At 59.0% G+C, this 23204-nt stretch overlaps 1 protein-coding gene across 1 annotated transcript in view; it reads right to left on the bottom strand.

Annotated features, from left to right (window-relative positions):
• Positions 1-4489: 4489 nt before the first annotated feature.
• Positions 4490-23204, bottom strand: part of EFNA2 (ephrin A2) — a 36820-nt gene continuing 18105 nt past the window's right edge. The window contains exons 2-4 of the mRNA XM_030256787.4: positions 7918-8207; positions 6003-6068; positions 4490-4872 (exon numbers count right to left, since the gene is read on the bottom strand). Of these exons, the coding sequence (XP_030112647.1) occupies positions 4751-4872; positions 6003-6068; positions 7918-8207 (478 nt within the window). The 3' untranslated portion in view covers positions 4490-4750. The remainder of the gene's footprint in view (positions 4873-6002; positions 6069-7917; positions 8208-23204) is intronic.

Genomic DNA, 23204 nt, shown 5'->3' with positions numbered 1-23204 from the left:
GGACATCCCGCACCCCTGAGAGATGGGCAGGGGCAGGGGGGACATCCCGCATCCCCTGCGAGCTGGGCAGGAGGGACATCCCGCATCCCCTGCTGGGCAGAGGGGACATCCCGCATCCCCTGTGAGCTGGGCAGGGGCAGGAGGGACATCCCGCACCCCCTGCGAGATGGGCAGGGGGGACATCCCGCATCCCTGTGAGATGGGCAGGGGGGACATCCCGCATCCCCTGCGAGCTGGGCAGGGGGACATCCCGCATCCCCTGCTGGGCAGGGGGGACATCCCGCATCCCTGTGACCGGGACAGGAGGGACATCCCGCATCCCCTGCGAGCTGGGCCGGGGCCGGAGCCGCCCCCGGAGCTGCTGGAGGGATGTTCCGGGGCCCGGGAGGTGCCGGTGAGCCCGCGGTGAGCACACGGTGCTGCGGGTGTCGTGGTCTCCTGCGCAGGATGGGACAGGGGGGCGCAGGGATGAGCCCCCCAGCCCTGCTGCAGCGCTCGGAGGGGGCTGGTGGCCACTGTGCCAGCCTCGGTGGCCACTGTGCCAGCCTCAGGGGCCACTGTGCCAATCTCAGTGGCCGCTGTGCCGCTCCCATCCAGGAGCCTGAGCCCTGCAGTGCCCACCAGCCCGACCCAGGGTGGCGAGGGGACAGCCTGGCCACCGGGGATTCATCTCAATAGAGCAAACTGAAGCTGGATGTTGGAGGAAAAAATTTATTTTCATCCCAGGGTGTTCCCAACTCCCTGCCCTGCCTCCAGCAGCCCCGGGGAGGGTTCGGCCTCCTGGTGATCCTTCCCGTGGCACACAGTGGCCATGGTTGCCCTGAGCCACAGTGGTTTCCCTGCTGGAACGGGCAACTCCAGGGCACAAAGGAGGAAAATGCCTCTGGAAAGCCCAGCAGGGATCGGTGAACACCCATCCCTGCCTGGCTGTGGGCAGGGAGGGAGCTGGGACCATCCTGAGCCTCCTCACGGTGCAAACCCGGACCACAACAGCGGGGAAGCTGCACCCCCCGGGTCCCCACAGCTGGAATGCTGCAGCAGGTGGGATAATTCCACGAGCCAGCGGAGCACGGAGCACCCACTGCCTCCAGGGGATTAAATGAGAAAAAAACCCAATTAATGCTGAAATGCTGAAAGGGAGCAAGGAGCAGCAGGAAGGGAGAGCTCGGAAGGCGCACTCTGGGATCACCACGGGGGTTTGGGATCCCGGGGGTCCTGGAGCCCAAAGGTGGGGGTCAGGACAGCACCTCCCAGCCTGACCCCATGGAATCAGCCCGGTACCACTCGGAATGACCCAGCTCCACTCACATCCTGCTATTACTGCCATGGGGATCCCGACAGGACCCAGCACAGGGAGCACCGAGGCCCAGCCCAGCTCTCCATCACCACCACCACTCACATCAAACCCCGATGCCTCTGCAGAACAGACCGGCTCTAAATGATCCCATTCAGGCCCTAAAGCCCCACGACTCCATTCATTAATTACTAACGATGAACCGTCTCAGCCTCGCCTGCCCGTTCGCTATTTTTACCTCCCTATTTCCAACTCCCAGCGTTAAAAAAATCATGAGCTGGGTCTCAGAAAACCTCCTGGGCCGGTCTAAAAATCCCCTTTTTGGTCAATCCCTGCCAAGCTTTGGCTGGTGGTTCCCTCTGACGGAGGAGCTGGAGGTGGCACCCACGTCCCCGGGGGCGGGTGGCACCACTCCCGCTCCTGGCACACATATGGTCCTTATTAAACAGCAAAATTAGTCTTTCACCCTCTGGTGGCAAAACCTCAGAGCTCGGATCAGCTGTGGGAGCCTCAATTAATTACCAGCGGGTTGTTCCTATTGCTGCTAATTATGCCGGAATAGGCGCAGAATGCCAGGAAGGAGCACGGGCCGCTCCAAAAAAGTTCAGGATTTAAGAAAAGAAGGAGCAGAGGCAGAGGATGCTCCTGATGCCACCTCAGAGAAGCCTGTCCTGGCCTTAGTGGCCTGCCAGGATGTCACCTGTTGGTGTCACATCCCTGGGGAAACTGAGGCAGGGGCAGGTGAGGAGCCGGGGCTGCGGGAACTGCCAGCCCCGAGCGCCCACCCGCCAGGCAGCCTCGCCTCCTGTAATTAAGCACTATCAACAATTGCACATTAATTAATTTAATATCCATTATTATTAATTAACAGGGTAATTAAGTCCTTCCCGTAATTAACACACCGCCCAGCAGAGAGGTCTGGCTGCAGAGCCCTGCTGTACAAGGGGAAGGGGCTGCACAGGGAGCAAGGACGGAGCCCCCAGACCCTCCGTGTCCCCCTGGGGACACAACCCTGGCCACCCCCCCGAGGGGACACGGAGCCGCACGGAGAGGGAGAAGTGATTCCTCCAAGCAAGGGCCTCACACGACATTTATTTGTATTTTATTATAAAAAAATACAGAATCCAAATGGGGGGGAGGGCAGTGGGGAGGGGGTGAGAGATCCGGTTACCATCAGCACGACGTCGAGGACGAAAGCGGCAATGTCGAAGGACGGAGCGAAGGACGGGACCAGCACGGGGGGGACAGCACCGAGGGCAGGGGGGGCTGCTCCAGGGGACCCCCAGCCGGCCCCACGGCCGCCTCCGTCCTTCCACTCTCCACAGTCGCTGTACACAATATAGATATTTATATATATAATCTATATATATATAAAACACAGACCGAAGGCCAGGCGGGTGCTGCCGGCTCCACACCAGAGCCCGGCGGGTGCCCCCCGCATCCCCCCCCATAAACACATTTTGTCACCTTCGGGAACCACGACCTGGTCTGGACACACGGGACAGGGACAGGGAAGGCAGGGAATGCGATTTTTTTTTTTTTAATTATGTGTTTGTTTCTTTTTTTTTTTGTTGTTTTTTTGGGGTTTTTTGGTGTTTTTTTTAATAATTTTCTTTTTTTTTGTAAATTTTTTTTCTATTTTTTTTTTGTTGTTTTTTTTTTTTTGGATGGTCAGGATGAGCTTATTGCAAGATTCCAGCTTCCTAGTCTAAAAAATAAAAATAAAATAAAAATAAGATAAACCCTTCCATAAAATCCATTCTCAACAATACATAAAAAAAAACCGCTCACAGTATAGCGCTGTATGTACAGGGACAGAGCCCCCCCGGCCCCCACGACGGGAAAAGCCGGGATCCACTCGGAATGGGGGGGCTCCAGCCAGGTCTGAGCCCACCTCTGGCATCTCCCGGGACCACCGACCATCCCTGGATTGTGGGACGGGCACAGGGACTCCCCAAGGTGGGACAGCCCCAGATTTAAGGCGAGGAGGGGTCAGACCCCGGGGCTGCGGGGTGACCCCTCCCTGGGGATCTGCCACCCCCGGGGTCACGGCCAACCTCGGATTGGGGGTTCGGAGGAGGGGTGGGGGGGGTGGAGTTCACTTATTAATGCAAAGGAAAAGGGAAAAATCCCCAAGCCCAGCCCTGGAATGTCGGGGGGCAATGGGGGAGCCCCAGGAAGGTCCCAGACGTGGTCGCCACCCCCCAGTGGGGGCTCCTGCACCCCCAACCAAGGCACTGGGGGGACACGGAGCAGGGTGGAGGAGGAAAACCCACGGCACACGTTCCTCCCGGTGCCAAACGGCCTCGGAGCGATGCCCACGGCTGGGCGAGCCCGGCCTGCCGGCTCCCAGCGCCCGGCGTGCTCCCCGTGCCAGCTGGCCCTTCCCGGCCGTGCCAGCGCTGGCCCTGGGCAGTGCCAGCCCTTCCCGGTGCTCCCGGTGCTCCCCGTGCCAGCCGGCCCTTCCCGGCCGTGCCAGCGCCGGCCCTGGGCAGAGCCAGCCCTTCCCGGTGCTCCCGGTGCTCCCGGTGCTCCCGGTGCTCCCGGTGCCGGCCATCCCAGTGTCCCCAGCCCAGCTGCTCCAGTCTCCTCGGCTGCTCATGGAGCCACCCCGGTGTCCCACGGGGACGGCGGTGACACCGGCGGAGGGGACAGGGTGAACCCCCGGTGCTCAGAGGGGGCTGTGTCCATCCAAGCCCCCCGTGCCTGGGGCAGGGGGTGGCCGGGGCTGGCGGGTCCGGCTCCGTGACGTCCTGCGGCCGGGCTGGCAAGGAGTCCGTGCCCGCGGGGCCGGTGGCACCATCACTGTGCCCGGTGGCACCATCGCTGTGCCCGGTGGCACCATCGCTGTGCCTGGTGGTCCTGCTGGCACCGTCGCTGTGCCCGGTGGTCCCGGTGGCACTGTCACTGTGCCCGGTGGCACCATCGCTGTGCCTGGTGGTCCTGCTGGCACCGTCGCTGTGCCCGGTGGTCCCGGTGGCACTGTCACTGTGCCCGGTGGCACCATCGCTGTGCCCGGTGGTCCTGCTGGCACCATCGTTGTGCCCGGTGGTCCCGGTGGCACCACCCACGGTGGGGTCAATGAGGGCTCAGCGGGCACTTCAGCCCAGCCCGTGCAGGTCAGTCTGACACCAGGGGGACCCGACAGGAACAACTCAGCAAATAAAAATAAAAATATTCTTTTCTTAAAAAAAAAAACCAAACAAAACCAAACCAAACAACAAAAAAAACCCCAAACAAACGAAGGAAAAAACCCCAAAATGACGAGGACTCTGTATTTGGTCTAGAAATGTAAAAAGCAACGCCCCACCGGGACAGCCGGAGCTGCAGGGCAGGGATGGAAGTCGGGACCCATCCCGGACTTGGGGATCCTCGCTGGCAGCACCGACCCTCTCTGGCACCATGAGGGCGGTTCGGGGCGGGCAGAGTCCGTCCCTGGGCGCTCCGGTGCCCGTGCTAGGAGAGCAGCAGCGTCCAGGCCAGCGGCACCACCGCCAGCGCTGCCGGCGGCACCCTGAGGCTGCAGCAGGAGTTGTTGCTGGTGAAAATGGGCTCCGGGGACTCGTAGAGGGAATCGTCTGTGGAAAAGGATGGAAGAGAAGGAGGGTGAGCCGTGGGATGGCGGCGATCCGCGCCGGAACCGGAGAGGCGGCGATGCCCAACACGCCGGGGTTGGGATCTGGTGGCGTTCCCGTGTCCCCTCCCCACATCCCAGCTCCCCAAAAGCGCAGCTGCCACCCCCAGGACGTGACACGGGGACATCCCAGTGTGGCTGCGAGGGTGGGAATGCCGAGGGGCTCCCCAGGGTGCTCCGGTTCCTGCCCTTTCACCGGGATTTTCGTGTGCCAGGGGCAGGTGGCATCGTCCCGGGGGTTTAGGGGATGGACCCGCTCAGGGCAGGGTCACCCCTGGCTCACAGCCTGGGGGGCACACAGCAGCTCCCCAGCTCAGCTCGCTCCAGTTTGCCACTGGATTATGGATTTTTATGGACCTGGGGGCAGGAAAAGCAGAGTCTGGTCCTGCCTGGGGATGCTCCAACGCTCTGCACGCCTGATCCCCCTCTGCCCCCCAATTCCAGAGGGGCCCTCGTGCCGGGATGGAGTTTCCAGACTCATTCCAGGGCCAGACCCAGTCAAGGGGTGCCCCCTCAGGACCTCCCCCCATCCCCCAGGCCCAGCCCCTCTCCCCTTCCCTCCTCTTCCACTCCGCAAGACAGAACGAAATCCCAATATTATTAAAATACTAAAAAATAATATCGGGAGAGATTTTTTTCCCCCACCCTCATCCTGAATAGAACATGATGAGTTTTTACAGATGGTTCTGTTAGGTTGGATTTTATTTTAAAGCCACCAAAGGAAGGGAGGCGAGAGCCATCGGTTACCCGGTGACATTCCGCTGTCCCCGGGGAGAGCCGCTGCCATTTGCTAATTACACGTTAACAGGAGAAGAAAATTATTAATTTGTTTTTTTAAATGGCTGATTTATGCGAGCTGGAAAAGTAGCCACTGAGCAGGGAGGATTATTGTTATTAATTATTTTTTTCGCTATGTCTGTGTCTGGACAGTGCTGAGATGGCTCCAGCAGAGCTGAGGGGCCCTGTCCCCATCCCTGTCACCATCGGGGGGGTACCTAAAAGCCACCACTCGTCCCCAACCCACGGGGCAGGACCTGGGGACCCCCCCAGGGACCCCCCAGACCTCTCACTTACTCGTTGGCCGAACATAAACCTTCAGCTTCAGGCAGGGTCTGTCCACTGTGTTCGGGGGAGACGCGGCTGCGGGAGGAAAAGGGGACAAAGGGTTGTGGGGACAGCGGCAAAACGAGGGTCAAGGCACTGAGCAAAATAATAATAAACACTGGGAGAAAGGGAGGAATCGCAGTAATTTTTGGGGTGATACTTCCTCTTAGGATGAGAAAATAGGGTTATTTTATATATATATATATAAAGAGATTTAATTTTCTCTGTTTTTTTTTTTTTTTAATTAAAGAAGGGGCTTTTTTTTACCCTTCCCTTTTCTATTCCATTTTGGCACCTCACCCCAGGGAGGGAAGGAAAAGGTGCTGAGCTGAGCAGGACCATAGGCATCCCACAGAACTCCATCCCATTCTGCAGAATTCCATCCCACCCCGCAGAATTCATCCCTATCCTGCAGAATTCCATCCCATCCTGCAGAATTCCATCCCAACCTGCAGAACTCCATCCCACCCCGCAGAATCCCATCCCATTCTGCAGAATCCCATCCCACCCCACAGAATCCCATCCCACCCCACAGAATCCCATCCCATCATGCAGAATTCCATCCCAACCTGCAGAATTCCATCTCATTCTGCAGAATTCCATCCCACCCCACAGAATCCCATCCCACCCTGCAGAATTCCATCCCAACCTGCAGAATTCCATCCCACCACGCAGAATTCCATCCCACCCCACAGAATTCCACCCCATCCTGCTGCATCCCAGCTCCATCCCGTGCCCTTGACCCGCTCCAGAGGCACGAGCGTGTCCCGGTGCCGGCGGGTTAATGGATTCCAATCCGTGGGCTCGAGGAGGAGGTAATTTCTTTTCTTTCATGTCTGCTAAATACGGTTCCTCAAAGAGGCATAATTTCTAATGTTCCGCATGACGGGAATTCTAACCGGGTTAGCAATGATCAGCTTCCCATTTACTCCTGTGTAATCTCTCCCTAACGACATTAAAAAATAAAAAAAAATAAAATAAAATAAAAGCGTGGTGGGGGGGGTGGTTGTTGGAGGGGGGAAGAGAGACAGAGAGAGTTGTGGCCGCAGTTATTGCGCCGGTGACATTTTACGGGGGGGAAGAGAGAGGGGGGAAATGGTAATTTAATATAGATAAAAGGAACAAATTAAGTGGGCTGAAAACAGCTGCTTTAGGAAAAAGAGGAGGAATGATAAGGCGGAGGAGCGTGGCCGTGGCTCCGGAGAGGGCGGCGGGGTTGGGGCCGTGCTGCCGCGTTTGGGTTTGGGTTTTATCCCAGCATCTGCTCCCAGCATTGCTGGATTGTTTTTCCAGTGGGCTCCTCTCTCCCTCCTGTCCCTGCAGGCGCCCTGGAGCTGGAAATTCCCTGCCAGGAGCCCTCATCCTGCAGCCAGCAGCAGAGTCACCCCAGGACAGGCCAGGCAGTTCAGGTTTGGGTGAGAAAGGGAGCCCAGACTGAGGAGAGCACAGGGACACATGGGAGAGCATGGGAATTCCATGTGAGAACAAGGGAATTCCATGGCAGAGCACTGGAATTACACACAGCAGAGCACGGAAATATATGTGAGAGGATGGAAATTACATGGGAGAGCACAGGAATTACGTGTGAGACCACGGGAATATTTTTGAGAGCACAAGAATACTCAGGAGATTATGGGAACACTGCCTGGGGCTGGGGCCATTCCCAGTGCCATTCCCACTGGGATGAGACCAGTGCCTCTGGACAGTCCTGGTCATTGTCACACCCAGAGCTGTGACAACCCCAGCGAAAGGTTTCCATGGGACGCTTGCCCTGATGGAAGGTTTCCATGGGATGTTTTCCTGAGCTGGATGTGCTGCAGCTTTGGGGGAATTCTGCAGCAGGACAACCCCGGGGACACTCCCACCCATCCCCATCCCCACTCACAGATGTAGTAGTACTCGTGGCCGGGTCGGAACTCGAAGCCCAGCGAGAAGGGGGTGAAGAGCTGGAACTTCTCGGAGAACTTGAGGGGCCCGTTGGGGGAGTCGGGGCGGTTGCACTCCCAGCGCTTGAAGCCGCGCTGCCGGTGGTCGCAGGACGCGTGGCCCTCGTAGTTGACCATGTAGAGGATGTACCTCTCCATCCGCTCGGGCAGCGGCTCCTCGTAGTGCGGGCAGTAGATGTCCAGGTAGTCGTTGATGCTCACCTCCACCGTGTAGTCCCCGCGGTGGAACCTGTGGAGACGTGGGGTCAGCAGGTCACAAACTCCTTCCCAACTCCCTCCTGGCACGCAGAGGTTGGGTTGGAAGGGGCCTTAAAGTTCATCCAGTCCCCATGGGTGGTTTGTTTCTGTGCCCTGCTTGGTGTCCTGGGCTGGGACTCTGCCAAGATGCTCTTTTTGGGACTCTTGTTTAGCAGGAACGAGCCAAAGAGAGCCATTCCTGGGAGATCAAGTGGTGCCTCAAGCTGATCCGTGACTGTGGGATACGAGTGGCTAAGGAGGGGAACACAGGACCGTGGAATCCCAGGATGGTTTGATGGGAAGGACCTTAAAGCCCACACAGTCACCCCTGCCACAGGAAGGGACAGCTTCCACTGTCCCAGCCTGCTCCAAACCCCACCCAACCTGGCCTTGGACACTTCCAGGGATGGGGCAGCCACAGCTGCTCTGGGCATCCTGTGCCAGGGCCTCACCTCTCCGTGATCCAAAGCCTGATCCAACCCCAACAGCCCCGTTAACCTCCAGACTAATCCAGATCCTCTTTGTTTCAGGCCAACAAACAGGCACCAGTTGGCAGGAAACCACACAAAAATGATTATTCCCGGCGGCGCCGGCATCGCCGCAGCCCAGCGCCGCCATCCCGGTGTCACTGGTGTTCTTGGCACCGACGAGCCGAGAGATTAAGGGATTAGCAGCACTGGAGAACTCTGTGGCACATGCCAGCAGCCCCCCTCCAGCTCCTCGGGGTGGCTCCGGTGATCCCCTCCCCAAATTCCAGACCCCCAGCACCACAGCTGGCGGAGCTCAAGGCCAAATTCGCCGTTCCCCCCGGCAGCTTGGCTTCCCCTCCTCACTGAGTGAAGGTTTTTCCTATCAATTTAAGGTTTCCCCCCCCAAAAGCTCAGCACTGCCAGGGGCAGTGGTCACCCCACAGCTCCAGGGCTCGGGGGGCTGGAGGGGTCAGCACAGCCCTGGTGGGCTGGGGGCGGCGACCACAACCCCCTCAACCTCCCAAAGCAGAATCTTGGGGGTCCCAAACACCCCCTGAGGCTGTGGCAGCTGCTGAGATGGATTCAACTCCTCCAGAAACACCCCAAAAGTGCATCCCCATCCCTGCGGTGGGATGGCGGAGGAGAGTGACCCCCAAAAGGGGAGGGGGGGAAGAAGGGAGGTGGTGTGGGGAGGGGGGGGGGGGTCCTGCAGCCCCCCTCCAGCTCATTACCTGCCTCATAAGCGCTCTGATCACACAGGGAACACGCTAATTAAGGAGCAGGGTTTCTCCCTCTCCTTCCCTCTCCTTTCCTGAGCCAGTTGTGCCAACCCTGCCCCTGGCAAGGTAACATTGGAAAATGTAAAATTAATACAAAGGGCTGGAATTTACTGGGAAACAATTTTCAAATGCGCCGAGAACAATAAAAAATATTTAAAGGAAAAAAAAAAAAACCAACAAAAAAACCTTCTTCTTGCTGCCTTTTATTTTAAAAAATTATTTATTTTAATGATCGTTACTAAAGCCCAAGCAAAGGCAGGGGGGGCCCCTGTATCAAGGGAATAATAGTAATAATAATTATTACATTTTTGGGGAAAAAACTCACTTTGAGGGCCTTTGCCTGCCTGACAAATTGCTGAATTAAAGCTGATTAAAGCTGATTAATGGCCCAGACAGAGATGGAGGGGGGGCACAGGGAGGGGGCCACCCTCCTTTGGGGAGCTGTGGGGAGGAGTCACCCTCCTTTGGGATGATCTTATGGGATGATCCCATCACCAGGGATGACACCGTGGGATGAGGACAATTCCATCACCAGGGATGATGCCAGTGCCTCAGTTTCCCCTCTGAGCTGCAGCAGCATCCTCCCAAAATTCCCAAATTCGGGCAGCGACCCAGCACAGGAACAAAGCAGATTTGTCTCTACACCCTGTGAGACCAGCCAGTGTCCCAAGGGTTAAATAATTCAGATTTTTCTTTCCTTAACAGCTTGAAAAGAGATATGATTGCGCCCACTGGAATATGGGGAGGGGGGGGATATTATGGATGGAAAAGAGCTATTTAAGCTGAGAAACGGTGTTGGCACATAAACAAATGGGTATAAACCGGCCATGAATAAATTGAGGCTGGAAATTAGGAGGTTTGGAACAACTGGGGGCCGGTTGGGGCTCACAGGGGCAGCAGGGTGAGTGGGGAACTGGGACAGGGGGCCAGGTTTGGGGTCCCCCCCTCTCCAAGGGCACCCGTCCTTGCGGGGCCAGGCACTGAGAGATTTAAAATCTCCCTTCCGCTTTCATCTCCCGAAATCTCCTTCATTCAAATAGTCACAGCGTGATCAGGAGTAATAAGCCTATTACAGAGCAAAATAAAACACAGCAGCTCCCCCTCTGCCCCCCCAAACCAGCCCCCCCCAGCCCTCCTGCCCTCTTTGGGGCTATTAAACACAACCCAATGGAAATTCAGCTGCAGAGCGGCCAATGTCACCCCCCACAGCTCCCCCAGCCCTGCAAGGTGTCCCCCAGCCCGGGAGATGGGGACAAAGTGGCTCCCGGAGCTGGGGGGTGGCAGGGAAGGGACCCTGGGGTGCAGACACCCACCGACCCCTGCCCGCAGCTCCTTTCTGCATTAATCCCGTCGCTCGGCCGTGGCCAGCAATGGGCTTCACACCGGGAGCGTTTGAGCCGTTTTTCCATCTGCTTCTCCTTCTCCTTGGGCAGCCGGAATCGCTGCCGAGCCGACATCCCTCGGGATGCCAAGGGCAGCGCTGGGCAGGAGCCGGATTTGGGGAGGATTTGGGGAAGGGGCTGGTCCCGGTGCCCTGCAGGCTGATCCCTACTCCCCCTCAACAGGCAGGAGTCACCTGCGGAGCTGGGAGGGGATGGATTCGGAGCTGGATGCACCTGGACACCTGTGCCCAACTAGTTTTGGTCCAGTGGGTTTGAACACCCCACACCCCATCCCTCTGCCCCATCCCACCACCTCACCAGCGCCAAGGTTGATTTTTAGCACGTTTCCAAATATTTTCCATGGTGGAGAGCGAGCGTCGCCCGCACCGACACCTCCCAAACTCCCTCCAGGCTGTGCCGGAGGATCCCAGCGCCCCAAGCCCTGGCGCTGGCAGGGATGAGGTGACATTCAGGCGATGCTCTGTCCCCATCCACCCCAACCCTCGGCAGGGTGGCAGTGATGAGTCCCAGTCCCCGGTGCCACGGTGGGACAGAGCGGGGATGGCGTCGTGGCTCACGGAGCGCCGGTAATGCGCTCCGGAGGGACCCCGCCGTACACACAGCACCTAAATTATTTAATTTCTCCAAACTGCTGCACCTTTATAAATCATTAAAAGCTCCTTTTGATCTGTGTTAATGAGGTTTCCTGAGTGTGGGGCTGGGAAATGCTTCGGCGCCAGAAAGCGACGCCGCTGATTAAAAAAATAAAGAGGGGGCGAGAGGGAGCGTGGGGGGCAGGGGATGGGGGCACGGGGAGGTGGGCACAGGGTGGGGGGCACAGGGGCTCCCCAGGGCCCAGCCAGGCAGTGGAGGGCCTTTAGGGATGCCTGTCATGTTTATATTCTTCCCCTTCCATTTCTCTTCCCCTCCCTTCCCTTTCTCTTTCAGTTTTCCTTCCCTTTTCAGTTTTCCTTCCCTTTTCAGTTTTCCTTCCCTCTTCTCTGTCCATCCCCTTTCCCTTTCTTTTCCTCTTTCCCGGAGCTTTCCAGCCAGGGAATCCAGGGAACACTCTGGTCCCAGCTGTGCCCGTCCCTGGGAAATGCCGGTGCCCATCGAACCACGGGCAGGGTTGGGGCTCTTGGTCCTCCTGGTGCTCTGGGACACAATTCCCCCTTTGGGGAGCAGCGGGATGGGGTGAAGCCCCCCGGGGGTGTCAGTGGGAGCCGTGGCGAGGGGAGGGTCCCGTTCCAGCAGTGCCACCGTCGCTGACCCCGTGGGTGACCCCGTGGGAGCGCGGTGGCGCCGGCCCTGACAGCTTTAATGCCGATATTTATCTCCGCTCCAAACCTCCGAGCCCAGCTCCATATTCAGGGGATCCATCACCGGGATCGGGAATGAGGTGACGGCTTCGAGGGCAGCTGGGGTTGGGTTGAACGTCGGCTGAGAGCCCCAGAGCTGCTCCTGTCAGGGACAGGGATGGGGACAACGGGGATAGACACAGGGACAGGGACAGGGTGGGACAGGGGTGGGGATGGGGATGGGAATGGGGTTAGACACAAGGACAGGGACAGGGATGGAGATAAGGCTGTGGATAGAGACAGAGATAAGGAGAGGGATGGGGACAGGGATGGGGTGGGGATGGAATGGGGACAGAGACAGCGACAGTGACAGGGATGGAGGAGGGCACAGGGATGGGGATGAGGACTGGGGTAACGAAAACAAATTCCATGCAGAGCCAGGGGGCACCTCCCCAGCCCTGGCACCCCTTGAGCTGGTCAGGGACCAGCACTGCCCCAGCTGGAGCAGGGGAGCAGCAACCCCAGCCCGGCTCGGCGTGGCGCTGCCGGAGCTCACACCTCCACTGAGGGATATTTCCCTTTCCCTCCTTTTAAGGGAAATGACAGAAAATCCCAGGACAGCCATCAGCCTCCGAGGTAACCTCGTCCCGCCTCGGCCGCGTTCCCACAGGATTCAGCGGCTCCTGTTACCTGGGGCAACGGCGGGGAAATGACGGCTGGCATCTAAATTGCCATCATTATGCTCCAGAGCCAACACTCCCCATTTACACTTTATTGTCATTTTTTGCTTTAGGGAGATGCTGAGATATTACAGGATGGGGTGACAGAGCGGGATGAGATGGGATGCACGAGGAGAGAGGCGCGGAGATAAATGGGGACCCCCGGAGCTGTTATTTCAGCCTGATTGCGGATCCGGAAGCGGAGCCGAGCCCGATCCCGCAGGCTGTGGGGAGGCTTTAGCACACAGAAGAAAATAAAATTTGTTTAAATGCAAGCGCCAGCCTGGCGGGGCCTGGGCACGTGGTAGCAGGGAGAGGATTCCCACCAAAGCGGTGCCGAAAACGGCTGCAGGGATACTCATGGAATAACGGGAACTGATCCACACCGTGGGGCTGGCACCCCTGGTACCCCTCTGTGGGGCTGGTACCTCAATATCGGACAGGTATCCCCGTTACATCTCCTGCACCCCGCTGTACCCCATTCCAGGGCTGGGCAATCCATTGCGGGGCCACTCCAAGGATACTCCTGGGCACCCCAAAGCCAAACCTGCTCTTGGTTCTCCAAACTCCTGAGTTCACTCTCCCACCCCCACCCCACTTTTTGCCAAGCTGCACAAAGGAAACGCAAAGCCAAACTTGGGATGTCACGTCCCCATCCCGTCCCCATGCGGTGACTGCAGTGACACAGGGCCAGGGGGGCTGCTGGAGGCAGAGGGGGAGGAATGGGGCCTTTCAAGTGTTTGCAGCAGAAAAAGAGAGAAAAAAAAGCAAAGAGTTCAAAAACTGAGCAACTTTTCAAGGAAGTTTCGCCCTCAGTGAGAGTTTCAAGCTTTGCCTTCAAGCCCCACTGTGCCACGCACGGGATTGGGATCAGGAGATTCCTGCCCACACAACGCCTCCCTGAGAGGGATCCCAGAGCTCACAGTGCCTGGGATAAACCCACCAGAGCCACGGCCCCATGGATGCAGCGGGAGCTGGGAGTTCCACATGTCCCAGCACGACACAGACACACTGGCTGGATGGACCCTGCCACGATGCCAACCATGGATCAGACAGATTTTTCCCTCAGACTCATGACATCACCCTCTTGTCCAGAAAAAACACAGGTGTCAGCCGGAAATCGTGTTTTTAGCACTCAAATATTCCATTTTCCACATGCCACAGCCTATCCATGGGGATGAAGACACTCCCCAGGCAGGTGGAGCCTTTTTTTGGGGAGTTCTACCCTCGCCCCACAATCAAAGCTCCCTGGAACCGCTCCAGCTGCTGCAGTTCCCACCAATCACCCCTCATTAGCATGGATGCTCATTAGCCCAGCGCTGAAACTAATCAATACTGCCATTAACCGACTCCCTGGAATTAATGCGCTTGAACCTGGCAGGCCGCAGGATATTGGTCATTTTTCCACTTAACCTGGCAGGAGGAGTTTTTCCCTTTGCTGGCAGCAGAGGATGACGGAGGGAAGCTGGGACAGTTCATCCCTTCAGCTCCTGGCTGCTGCCTCACCACCAGCTTTGGGCTCGCCACCACTTTTTGGTTGTTGGATGCTCCCAAACTTGGTCATCCCAAGGTTGTTGGATGCTCCCAAACTTCAGGGAGCACCGTCAACACCAGGAGAAGGGCAGCCCTGTCCCAAGCCATTGCCTCGGAGACCCTGGAGTGTGTTCTGGGGTGTCCCTGGCAGCACAGGGACACCCAGATGGTGACCCTCTGGTGCCACCCCATTCCTGCAGCTGCTGAATCCCTTCTGCCCCAGGTTCCTGGCCCCGGAGCCCCGGGCAGGCACAGCCAGGCTCCTCTCCCGGGCACCCCAGAGCCACCCTCCCCTGCTGCTCCCGCCGCCTCGCAGCGCCTCTGGCTAAACAGAGATCAGAAATGTTAGATCTTTCCTAACATCTCCTGCCAGCACTGTCAGTGGCCCTCTCCAGAGTACCAGGGCCCTCTGTTATGTAAACACAGCACATTCTCTGTCAAAGATTAAAAAAAAAAAAGCCTCATTTGCACATAAAAGCAGCCTCTGCACTAGTTACGGGCACTGTGGCATGTAAGGAAGACTGTAGGTTAAATTCAATAATAAAGTGGGGCGGCGCAGAGGTCCTGCTCCAACTCCTTCTCCCACAGCCCAGCTCCGGCTGCTCCAGCCCGACCTGCGGCCACCAAGTGGTGCCAGTCACGAGCCCTGGGATGGGGACTGGGGAGGGACCCCGAGCCCCGGGCTGGGCTGTGGGTCAGCGACCCCCAGGTCCCTCACTGCACCAGCCAGGCCACCCTGAGACCCCACCCTGGGGCTGCTCTGTGCCCCCTTCACGCTCATGGCACCCCAGACTGCATCATCCCCATCTCCTCCCCTTGGCACCCCAGACTGCATCATCCCCATCTCCTCCCCTGGGCACCCCATCCAGGGCTGAGCCTGCTGCCCCACATCCCTCCCCACACCTTTCTGGGGGCTGGCACTGCCCTCACACCTCAGCACAGCTCTGCCATCGCCACCAGCAGCTCGGCAATGGGAGGACACAGATCATGACTGTGACACCATCCACTGGCATCCCTCGCTGCCAGCCCTCGGTGACGCGGTGCCCACCGGGGTGGGGTGGCACCGGGAGGGGGTCTCCGGTCTCGGCTGCCCCTCGCAGGGAGCGCCGGCGGCCGGGCGGCTCCGGGGATGGCGGCAGCCAGCCGGGCCCGCGGCCGGTTCCGCGCAAATCGAATCAGAGCAGAAGCTGAACTGCCGGAGAGAAGGGCTGGGAAGTGTCACAGTAATTGTGTTAGTGCCAGCAGCGCCGCAGCTGCACCGGGGGCACGGCGAGGTGGGCACGACAGGCCGGGATGGGCACGGCCATGGGCACCACGCAAGGGTGGCCACGACAGCGTGGCCGTGATGGGGTGGACAGACAATGCCAGCACAGGGGACACCCAGGCCTGTCAGGCCCAGGGGGAGTGAGGGTCCAAGAGGGATCAGGGCGAGGGCAGCAGACCCAGACAGATCCTGCGGATCCTGGGAACGCTTTGGGAATACCAGGGTGGGAATACCAGGGTGGGAATACCAGGGTGGGAATACCAGGGTAGGAATATCGTGGTGGGAATACCAGGGTGGGAATACCAGGGTGGGAATACTGGCAGTGGGAATACCAGCGTAGGAATACCAGGATGGGAATACCACAGTAGGAATATCGTGGTGGGAATAGGAGGGTGGAAATACCAGGGTGGGAATACTGGCAGTGGGAATACCAGGGTAGGAATACCAGGATGGGAATACCAGTGGTGGGAATACTAGGGTAGGAATACCAGGGTAGGAATACCAGGATGGGAATACCAGTGGTGGGAATACCAGGGTAGGAAAATCATGGTGGGAATACCAGGATGGGAATACCAGAGGTGGAAATACCAGTACTGGCATCCATAAGGAGCAGCGGCTCCGAGTCCAGCACCAGGATGGATTTTAATGGGATCGACCTGGCACGGGCAGCTCTGGTGTCTGCACAGACAGCTGCAGAAGGGGCAGAGCGAGGTGGCAGGAGGGGTCACAGTGGCGGCTGGCAGTGAAGGTCACAGGGGCACCGTGCTCCGGAGGGAGGCGATTCATTCCCAAATCATCGCTCGTCACCTTTAGCACACGTGTCCCCAGGGCCAGCAGCCTGGCACACGGACACCAGGCTGGCATTGCGCACACCGGCCCCGCTCACGTCCCACGTCCCCGCCGCACGTCCCTCGCAGCCGGACGCCGGGCACGTGCCAGCCGTGCGCGGGATCACGCGTGCTCATCCGTGCTGGGGGGCTCACGCTGAGCGCCCTAATTACCGCGTCTGGCCAGGCGGGCGGGCGCTGATAACGGGTACGGGACGGAGCCGCTGGGGGTTATCAGCCGGTGACAGCCGGGCCCCCCGCCGCCCGCGCCGCAGCCCGCTGGGACAGCGGATCAAGGCGCCCTTTGGGGGTCTCCAGCGGGGGATGGCGTAAACAGCCCCCCAGGAGTGACCTCATTAGCACGGCCGAGCCCCAGCATCGTCGTGGCAGAGCCTCGGGATGCGGGTCACCGGCGGCACAGTGTCGGTGCCAGCCTCTTGTCCCATCTGCCATCACCTCCCCGCTGTCCTGGGGGCGAGGGATGGCCTTTGCTGGGCACCCACCCTGTCAGTCCCGCTGTCACCAGGCTGGAGGGAGATTTTGGGTGTCCCTGGTGCTCTGGGTGGCAGCAGGGAAGGCCACTGAGGAGACAGATCAGTGTCACACTCTGGTCTCTGAGCCACTGTCCTGAGCCATTCCATTTGTCTCATCCCAGAGCCACAACCGGGACACGGCACGGCCCTGCTGTGACACCAGCTCTGTATCCACTGTGCCTCAGTTTCCCTGCCTCAGGGCTGGATCTTCCTGCATGGTGCGGGCCCAGCAGCAGGAGCAGCAAAGGAGGAGCACATTCCCCATCCCAGCTGGCTAAAGACACACAAATTAACACGGATAAACACGGACTGGTGCATTATTTCACTCGTTGGCCACTTCTTCTGTCTGGTGGCTGAATTCTGGGCAGCGGTGAGATGGGTGGCAGCAGGGTTGGCAGGAGCACCGGTGACTCTTTAACCTTGGAACACTTGGGCTGGCAGGGAATTTGGGGCGAGCGGGGGTTGGTAATTTGATCGGCGGGAGCCGGGCGAGCGCTGGACTCGCAATCACCGGGAAAACGCCGACGCGGTGGAAATCGGCCGCCGCTGCCCGGTGGGATGTCACGGCAGGGCCGGGCGGGCACGGGGACACGGCTGGGAAGGACGGACACGGGGCAAGCATCTGCCTGTCACCCCGCAGCCCCCTGCCTCTGTTCAGTGCCACCCTGGCATTGCCAGGGAACATGGGGCAGGCTCCATGGTGACCCCCATCCAAAGGACAGCACTGTCCCCCAGAGTGGGGCTGCAGAGCCAAAATTTATCACACCCGCCCCTGACAGCTCCCTTTGACAGGGTCTCCGGTTGGGGGGCGAACGATGCCTTTTGTCTGCCCAAGAATTAATTATTTCCTGGCTAATGATGAACTCCGACTTGCCCAACAGGGAGCGGCTGCGTGTGGAAAGGAGCTGGCCCTCCCTCACCACAACCTCTCCCACGGCAGGGTGGAATGTTGGGGTACGCAGGGATAAGGCTGGGCTGTGGGACCCCCTACATCTCACCATCCTTCTCACAGGCACGCTGGCCCCCAAAAAGGGCGCCCCAAGAGCAGGAGGATGGTGCTGGGGTGGCAGGATGGGTCCCCCTCTGGCAGTGCCAGCAGGTGGGTGCTGCGCTGTGCTGCGGCAGCAGGTGCTGGCAGCGCTCTAAGTGCCACTGGCGGCAGCCCCGGAGCGCTCCGGGAGCGGATAACCGTCTGACGGGGCTGAGCTAATGGAGAAAATCCATTTAGGATCACTCGATACTCTCCCCTGGGCTTTCATTACACCTCGGGGCTCCGCAGGGCACCGGGCTCTGAGCCGGCCTCTGCCAGCACAGATCCCATCGCTGCCGGCTGGAGTCTCGGCAGAGGCACCGCCAGGATGTGGGGAGGGACGGGGGGAAGAACAGTGGGAAGGAACAAGGGAAGAGATGCGGGAAGGGATGAGGGAAGGGATGTGCATTGGAAGGGATGCAGAAAGAGACGCAGGGAAGGGATGTGCATTGGAAGGGATGCAGAAAGAGACACAGGGAAGGATGCAGGAAGGGATGTGCATGGGAAGCGATGCAGGAAGGGACACAGGGAGGCTTGTGCACAAAGCCTGCAGCCCTGAGCTTGTAGCTGCAGGTGACAAGAGCAACGCCAGCAATCCCCGAGAGGGACAGGCACAAACTGGGGTGTGATGGGGCCTTGCCCTGAAGCGGATCCCAAGGAGCCCAGCCTGGCTCAGTGCCACAGGCAGGAACAGCGACCCCCGGGGCTGCGGGCACTCAGGCCGGGCTCCCCGCAGTGGGAAAGGCGACAGAGCCATGAAAAGAAGTAAAATAATTATCAGGCGCTGGCGGCTCGGGCTCCCGCCCGGCGCGTTCTGTTTAAGGCTAGTTAATAGCCAGTGTTCTCTGGTTAGGCCTGAATGACATTTCCAGAGTTATAATAACTGAGCTATTACTCGCCGTATTGATGCATTCCCCCCGCCGGCAGCGGCTCATCCCGCGCCGTGCCGCCCGGCCGCCGAAAGCTCCTTTAGTCAATAGCACTTCTATTTTTCATTACTCCCTGGAAATGTGGCTCTTGGAAGCTCATCCGTCATTCAATTACGCCCTGGTTCAGTCCTATCATACACGTGTCATAAAGTTCCTCAGATCTGAACTGCTGTTAATTTTCTGCGCCATCCCAAGGGGATGCCCGGGACGTGCCTGGAAAGCAACCAGGCAGCCGAGGGCATGCCGGGTACGGCGCTCCCGGAGCGGGGGCTGCGGCAGTGCCGGGGTGCCGGGGCGTGGGGGGATCCGGGGCCCGAGGGTCACCCCGGAGCTCGGACACCGTCCCTTCCCCACAGCAGCGGCAGCGGGCCTGGCGCCGCACGACCTTGGCAGCGCTGGGAATTTATTCCTCGGGCTGGTTTATTCTTTTATCAGGTGTTGGTTTAACAGGGTGAGCTCCCCCCCTTCCCCTTTAATCCGAACGGCATCTGTGTTCGGCACGTCCGTACCCAGAATAATCACCTGCCTGGCAGATTTGTCACTTCACCAGATGTAATCGGGGAACTTTTCCTTCTTTTTTTTTTTTTTTTTTTTTTTTTTTTTTTTTCCTTTGTGAAACTCTCCTTATTTTCTGTTTCTTAGAAGCTGCAGCTCGCGGGCAGAGGCGGCTGCTGCAGGCAGTACCTGTTCCAGGTCAGCCTCCCCAAACCCAAGGGTTTGCTCTGCTCAGCGCCGCTCTCCAGCTGGGTTTTGGCTGAGGGGAGGATGACAGGGCAGTGGCACAGAGGGTGGATGCCAAACGCTGCGCCGTGATGGCTGTTCTTGCCATCCTCTGCTGCCAGGAGCACACCTGGATGGGCACAAAGCCTGAGCCAGAAGGGAAAATGGGCACAGGATGAGGCTGGGGGATGAGGGATGCTGAGCCAGAGGGATGCCAGGTGAGGGGGACGCAGAGGTTGCTCACAACATGTCCCTGCACAGAAGCCATGGACCTGCAAGTCCTTCACAGACTCAAAAACTCACACCCAAGGGGTGATGTTGGTTCTCCTTCCCCTCACACCCCTCCAGGCACTGCTCCTGCTTTCCCAGCATGGTGCTCCTGTGGCTCTCTCCCAGCCAGGGCTGCCCTGGGGGTCCCTGTCCAGCCCCCTCCTCAGTGCCTGGGTGGTCTCAGCCACTCCACGTGGCCTCCCAGCAGGACAATGACCTGGTCACTGTCCTGCTCCTCCGGTCCCACCGGGCCCCCCAGGCACTGCTTTCCCTGAGCCGGGATGGACACATGCCCGGGTGGGACAGACACACACAACCTCTGCCACTTGTCAGCCCCCCACGCTCCTGCCAGGCCCCTTCCCGCTCCTTAGACAGCTCCGGCCATGCCGTGAAGGGACAGACAAACAAACATTCCCATCAGGAGGATGAGCCAGGAACAGCCCCAGGACAACCACGGGACTGTCCATCACGCTGGAACAGCTCCTACCTCAGCTCTGAGCTGGGAAACTGAGGCAGGGAAGGCCTGTGGATGTGCAGGGTGGGATGCGTGAGCTGGGCAGCTCCAGAGCATCCCGTGCCCGCGGGCACCCTCTGCCAGCCTGGCTTTTCCCTTCTCCCCTGCCAGCCCCGGCTCCTGCTGCGCTCCGGGCACGGCTAATGACCGGCCTAATTGATCTCTGACGAGGCACCAGAGATCGATGCTGGATCCCTGCTCCGAGCTCTGTGAAAAGCCATTTCTGCTGCCCCTCGCCCGCAGGGAAGCGCCCATCGATCGGGGCAGGGATCGATGGGGTGGGGAGGGGATGGAGGGGAAGGCGGCCACCCCCACCCAGGGGACCGCGGGGAGCACCCCGGGGCTCCAGGAGCTCCAGCGGGTCCTTGTCACCATCCCAGGTGACACAGGGCACAGCCACCTCCCTGCCACCTCCGCCACAGGGCCGGGAGGGGAAGGGAAGGGAAGGGAAGGGAAGGGAAGGGAAGGGAAGGGAAGGGAAGGGAAGGGAAGGGAAGGGAAGGGAAGGGAAGGGAAGGGAAGGGAAGGGAAGGGAAGGGAAGGGAAGGGAAGGGAAGGGAAGGGAAGGGAAGGGAAGGGAAGGGAAGGGAAGGGAAGGGAAGGGAAGGGAAGGGAAGGGAAGGGAAGGGAAGGGAAGGGAAGGGAAGGGAAGGGAAGGGAAGGGAAGGGAAGGGAAACAGAGGCACAGAGCTCAGCGGTCCCTGGGAGGTCACAGTGCCAGCAGAGCCACACTGATCTCCTCGCCTGACTCTTCCCCCCTTATTCCTCCTTCCCCTTGTGTCCCACCGGCCAAATTTGACCTAATTTGGTGCAACCGGCCGGGGTCTTCACTTCTCAGTGGCCCCATCCTCCCCTCGCCTTTCACTGGGGTTTAAGCCTTTTCACTTCATCCATTCACTCCAAGACTAATCAGATTAAAGGCCTGCCCAGGGTGCTGCCTGCCCTCGCACAGATTCACCCCCTTATCCCCCCTCCCCTTGTTTCACCTCCTTTTTCCCCTGTCAGGCTTTCCCCTGTCAGGACCAACTCCAAGGTCCGGGTATGGCCATGCCAGGGGGCAGTGGTGGCACTAGCTGCCCTTGTGTCCCCAGGGAAGGGCACAGAGTGGGGGTTCTGGGGGTACACAGGGGGGAATATTCTTCTGGAATGATGGGGGTGCAAGACAGGGATGAAGAGGATGGCAGGACGGGGATAAAGAGGGTGGCAGGATGGGGATGAAGGCAGCACCAGCCACAGGTCTCCAAACCCATCCTTGCTCTTTGAGGAATCCCTTCTCCTCCTCAGCCTGGCTTCACATCCCAGGTTGAGTAAAAGGAGCATTTCATTTAGGAGAAAAGAGTATTTTTTTTTTTTTACTTCCCCTCTTTTCACCCAGAATCATCAGTGGGTGAGGGGTGAAGCCAGAACCATGGTGCCCACCCCCAAGACCCAGACCCAACACCCAGAGCCTGGGGTCACCCACCAGCCCCAACTCCATGGCAGCTTTGGGAAAGGAACAATTCCTGGCCTCATCCCACATGCTCCAGCCCCAAAAATCACCCAATGCCCCCACCTAAACCTTACCCATCGATTTCCATTCCCCTTGGCCCAGCCCTGCACACAAACGCATTCGCCACGGCCCTCTCCCCGGCAGGGATTGTATGCAAAGGCGCAGAGGGGGAATGAATAATTCATCTCTGCTGTCTTTCAGAATTACACTGTGGAAAAATAAATCTGAGACTACTATATAAAAAAAAAAAATTAAAATAAAAAAAAATAAACTAAAATAAAGGCGAAAGGAGCTGGGGAGGCAGCGCTCGGCCCGCGCCCCGCGGCCGGAGCGGGATGAAAAGCGCCGGCGCGTCGTGGCTCCTCTTCCATTGAGCGACTCCACATTCAGGTCCGTGCGGAAACCACCGGAATCCCTTCCTGTGCTTTGTTCTGCGGCCCTTTCAGCGGGGGCTTACGGGGCTGGGCAGGGGGCTTGGGGGGCCCTTTGAAGGAACCCGCTGATGCGTTCGGCTGGTTGAGTTCAAGGGGCAGCGAGAGGGGCTGGAACGGGTGAGGGGGGGCTGGAATGGGTCAGAGGGGCTGCCCTGGGCTGTTCTGCTGATGGGGGGGCTGCCCTGCTCATGGGGCTGTGCTGAGGTGAGCCAGGAGCTGCCCTGGGTGAGTGAGGGGCTGCCCTGGGTGAGTGAGGGGCTGCCCTGAATGAGCAGTGGGGCTGCCCTGGTCTGGGGTGCAGCGTGCAGTGTGCCCACCCTGACCCTGCCAGCGCCTCTGCCATCCCAGCACCCAGCAGGGATGCTCTGCCCCATCCCCACTGGGTTTAGGGTGTGCCCTGACCCCTCCTGCTGCCCAGAACACCCCGAATAGGACCAACCGTGCCCGCATCCCCCTCGCAGCTGGTGGGGGCCACGTGCTGCCGCACAAACGGGGAGGGGAGGAAGCGGGAGGCACTTTAATTTGGCTATTTAAAAATAAAGAAATAACGCAGGCTTTGAAAGCCCGGAGGGGTCCCAGCGGAGGGACCTCATCCCCCCTTCAAAGGCCGCCTCTGCTTTCTTCCCCCCGCTCGCAGCACACAAAGGTGCACGAGCACTTTCGTCTCTGTGGAAAGACCTTTTTAATTGGTTCCAGGCAGAAGGTTAAAATCTCTCCCCTTCCCTGTGCGCTTGGCTAAGAGGGGAAAGGGGGGAAAAAGGGGGAGGTAGAGAGGAAGGGTTCCATGTAAGCAAAACA

This window comes from Taeniopygia guttata, chromosome 28, assembly GCF_048771995.1.
Source record: "Taeniopygia guttata chromosome 28, bTaeGut7.mat, whole genome shotgun sequence".
Classification (NCBI taxonomy): domain Eukaryota; kingdom Metazoa; phylum Chordata; class Aves; order Passeriformes; family Estrildidae; genus Taeniopygia; species Taeniopygia guttata.
The sequence above is the reverse complement of the archived record's forward strand: the minus strand, read 5'-3'. Positions and strand labels throughout refer to the sequence as shown.